We start from the raw sequence: 3,207 nt of genomic DNA, 5'->3' as shown, positions 1-3,207 counted from the left end.
GAACGCCCACCCCCGGCTCGCTGGGACCGGCAGCTCCCCGCTGCGCCGAGGGTCCCTCGCGGTGTCTGCGGACCGTGGGCTCACCGCCGTCATCCCGCGTCACGGACGGTCCCCCCGCAACCCCCGACCCCAATTCCCACGGGGGTCCCACACAGACGCGGAGCCGTCAGTGCCCCGCGCGGGGACCCTCCCACCCCCGGCACCCCGTGTCCGAAGTGTCTGTGTGCGTGTGTATGTCTGTGCGTGTTGGGGGGGGTCCCCGCTCCGCTCCCCGCGCTGGGGGCCGGTCAGGGGCCGCCGTTGGGCCCCGCTCCGCTCCGCCCCGCTCGGGCTGCGGCCGCCGCCGCCGCGTCCTTTTATACCGGGGCTAAATTTAGGCTGCGCTCGAGCCGCTGCCTCCCCGCCCGCCCCGTCCGGGACGCGTTTCCTCCGCTCCCTGCAATTGGCCTGAGGGCGCCCGCGCCCGCGTTATAAGGTGGGAGGGCGGCTCTGCGCGCCGCGTCCCGCCCGGCCGCACCATGGCGCTGAGCGAAACCATCCTGCCCTCCTTCGCCACCTTCGCCAGCCCCTGCCGCGAGAAAGCGCTCCACGAAGTGAGTGCGGCCCCGGCCCGGCCCGGCCGAGCCCCGCTGAGCCCCCGCGGCTCTGCCCGCCCCGCTGCCCCCGACCCCCGCTCCCGGCCGCACCGCTAACCTTCTCCCTTTTCTTTCTTCCCCCAGAGGTGGAAGTGCGAGCAGGAGGCCAAGGCCCCCGGCGGCACCTGGGGCGACCTCTCCCCACGCAAAGAGGATGAAGACCTCAACAACGTGCTGGATTTTATCCTTTCCATGGGCAGCGACGGCTACGGCCAAGGGGCTGCCGGCGGGGACTTTCCCCCCGCGCAAGGGGAGAGCGGAGGCTTCTACCAGACAAACCCGAACCCGGGATGCTACAACGCCCTGGAACAGGGCAGCCCCCCGCCCTACAGCGCCGGCATCGCCCCCGAGATGATCCGCCCCGAGATGGACTCTGACTACTGCCCAGCTGGCAGCGTGCACGGGTGCTTCTTCGTGACACCCAGCTTCGGGGCTCCGCAGTTTGTGGACAGCATCAAGCCCGAGCCAGACATGGACAGTTATGGGCCAGTCCTGGGTCTGGTGCCCCAGGCTTGCCCGAAGATCAAGCAGGAGGGCAGCGCGACCTGCATGATGGCCTACGAACAGCCACGGGTGGCCAACTCCCCTCAGATCCCCGGCGCCGAGACACCACCGCTGAGCCCCGACGATCTCATGGTGAATGAGTGCCACACGCAGATGATGTGCCCCTCGTCCTTCCAGCAGAGCTACCACCCGCCCTCCGGCTTTCACCACCCGCAGACCCACCTCCAGTACCAGAACACCTCCCAGTACGGCCTTTTCGAGGACAGCCTGCCCCTCCAGCCCTCAGCTCCCCGAGGCATGCTCACCCCTCCTTCCTCCCCGCTGGAGCTGCTGGACTCCAAGCCGAAAAGAGGCCGGCGCTCCTGGCCCCGCAAGAGGACGGCCACGCACACGTGCACGTATGCGGGCTGTGGGAAGACCTACACCAAGAGCTCACATCTGAAGGCCCACCTGCGGACACACACAGGTAAGCTTGGCCGGGTGGGACGGCTGCCTGCGTGGAGCGGTTTGCAGCAGCGTGAGCTTTAATCCTGTAGTCTCCCAGTCCCTGGAGCTCTCACAGCTGGGCTGTGACAGGTGGTCAGACCGAGAGAGTCTGTTTGGGGGTCAGGGCTGTTCCAAGGGCGACTTTCAAGGCCCTTTCTCAGCGGGTTCTCAGGGCGGTAAAGGACGTAAAGGACACAGCAGAGCGGTATCGTGGCTCTGTATTGGATCTGCCCGTGGAAGGGAAGGGCTCGGTGTCGTATGCTGGGATGAGGCTGCGTGACGCCGCCCGGGGTGGGAGTGCCGCGCTGAGTCACGCTGTGCTTTCCCGACAGGTGAGAAGCCGTACCACTGCAACTGGGAGGGCTGCGGCTGGAAGTTCGCCCGCTCCGACGAGCTCACCCGCCACTACCGCAAGCACACCGGGCACCGGCCCTTCCAGTGCCACCTCTGCGACCGGGCGTTCTCCAGGTCGGACCACCTGGCCCTGCACATGAAGCGGCACATGTAGCCGCGGGGCCGGCGGACAGTGAACGTTGTGAGCTGCTGAGGTGCAGAACGCTCCGAACCTGTAGCTGGTACTACGTGGGGAGGCACCGCGCTCCGGCCGCCAAGGATTGGACACAAGGAGACCCAGCCGGCGTCTCCTGCACAGAACCTGACGAGGCGGCGTCTGCGGATCTGCCCGCACCGTGCGGGGAGGACGGGGGTTATTTATGCAGCTTCTGTGAAGGGTAAACTCTGTGAGACTCCATACAGATTGTATAGAAGAAGCTGTAAATATCTTTTTTTTCTGTTCCGGCTCTAAGTGCCCTAAGCTTAACGAGACAATGTTTGTATGGAAACTGCCTGAAGTTGACCCTAGGAGAGATTAAGTGAATGTTACTGTAGCTCGATGTTATTTTAGATCTTGGCTGAAGGCATGGCTAAGAGAACACTCCTATTGTTAGACTGTTTGTTTCACAGGTGCAATAATACTCATGTTTGCCATGATCTACACTAGAAGTACAGGGCTTGATGTCTTGTAAGAAAATAACCTATTTTACTGTAATTTTTTTATATATTGTAAATAATTTTATACAGCAAGAAATATTGTATATGTAAATAGAAGACAAATGGGTATTTTGCCTATTTCTGTTTTTATAAAAACGTGGTTTTTCAATGTTTGAAAACATTTCATCTTTTTAATAAAACAAGTTTTTAATTGCTGTGGTTCATCCTTGTCCTTCGGGGTCCCCCCCCTCCATTCCCCACAACGCCGCGCTGTGCTGGGAGCCCTCACTGCGAGAGCACCGCCAGCAGCCGGGCCGCAGGTTTGTCTGTAGGTTTGTTGGGGCTGCAGGTTTGTCTGTAGGTTTGTTGGGGCCGCAGGTTTGTCTGTAGGTTTGTTGGGGCTGCAGGTTTGTAGAGCAGATAACGTAGGACAGCAAACACGAAACCACGCGGTGCTGCATCAGAAAATCAGACAGAAACGTCGCTCAGATTCAAAACACGCTTCCTAAAAATGGTTAAGTAAGCAGCACTGTAATTTCAGTCTCATTTCTAGTTTATGCTGGACTGCTTTAATAGCATCCTTAATGTTTTC

General features: G+C 60.6%; 1 protein-coding gene across 1 annotated transcript; it reads left to right on the top strand.

Moving 5' to 3' along the window:
* The first annotated feature begins 435 nt into the window (after positions 1-435).
* On the top strand, positions 436-2,830 carry KLF2 (KLF transcription factor 2). The gene is made up of 3 exons (XM_085211716.1): positions 436-593; positions 720-1,605; positions 1,958-2,830. Exons 1-3 carry the CDS (start codon positions 519-521, stop codon positions 2,131-2,133), a joined length of 1,137 nt encoding a protein of 378 aa, XP_085067842.1. The 5' UTR covers positions 436-518; the 3' UTR covers positions 2,134-2,830.
* The last annotated feature ends 377 nt before the right edge of the window (positions 2,831-3,207 follow it).

Source organism: Meleagris gallopavo, chromosome 30, assembly GCF_905368555.1.
Source record: "Meleagris gallopavo chromosome 30, MGAL_WU_HG_1.1, whole genome shotgun sequence".
In the NCBI taxonomy this organism is placed as follows: Eukaryota; Metazoa; Chordata; class Aves; order Galliformes; family Phasianidae; genus Meleagris; species Meleagris gallopavo.
Note: the sequence above shows the minus strand (reverse complement) of the source record. Positions and strands in the feature narration are given on the sequence as shown.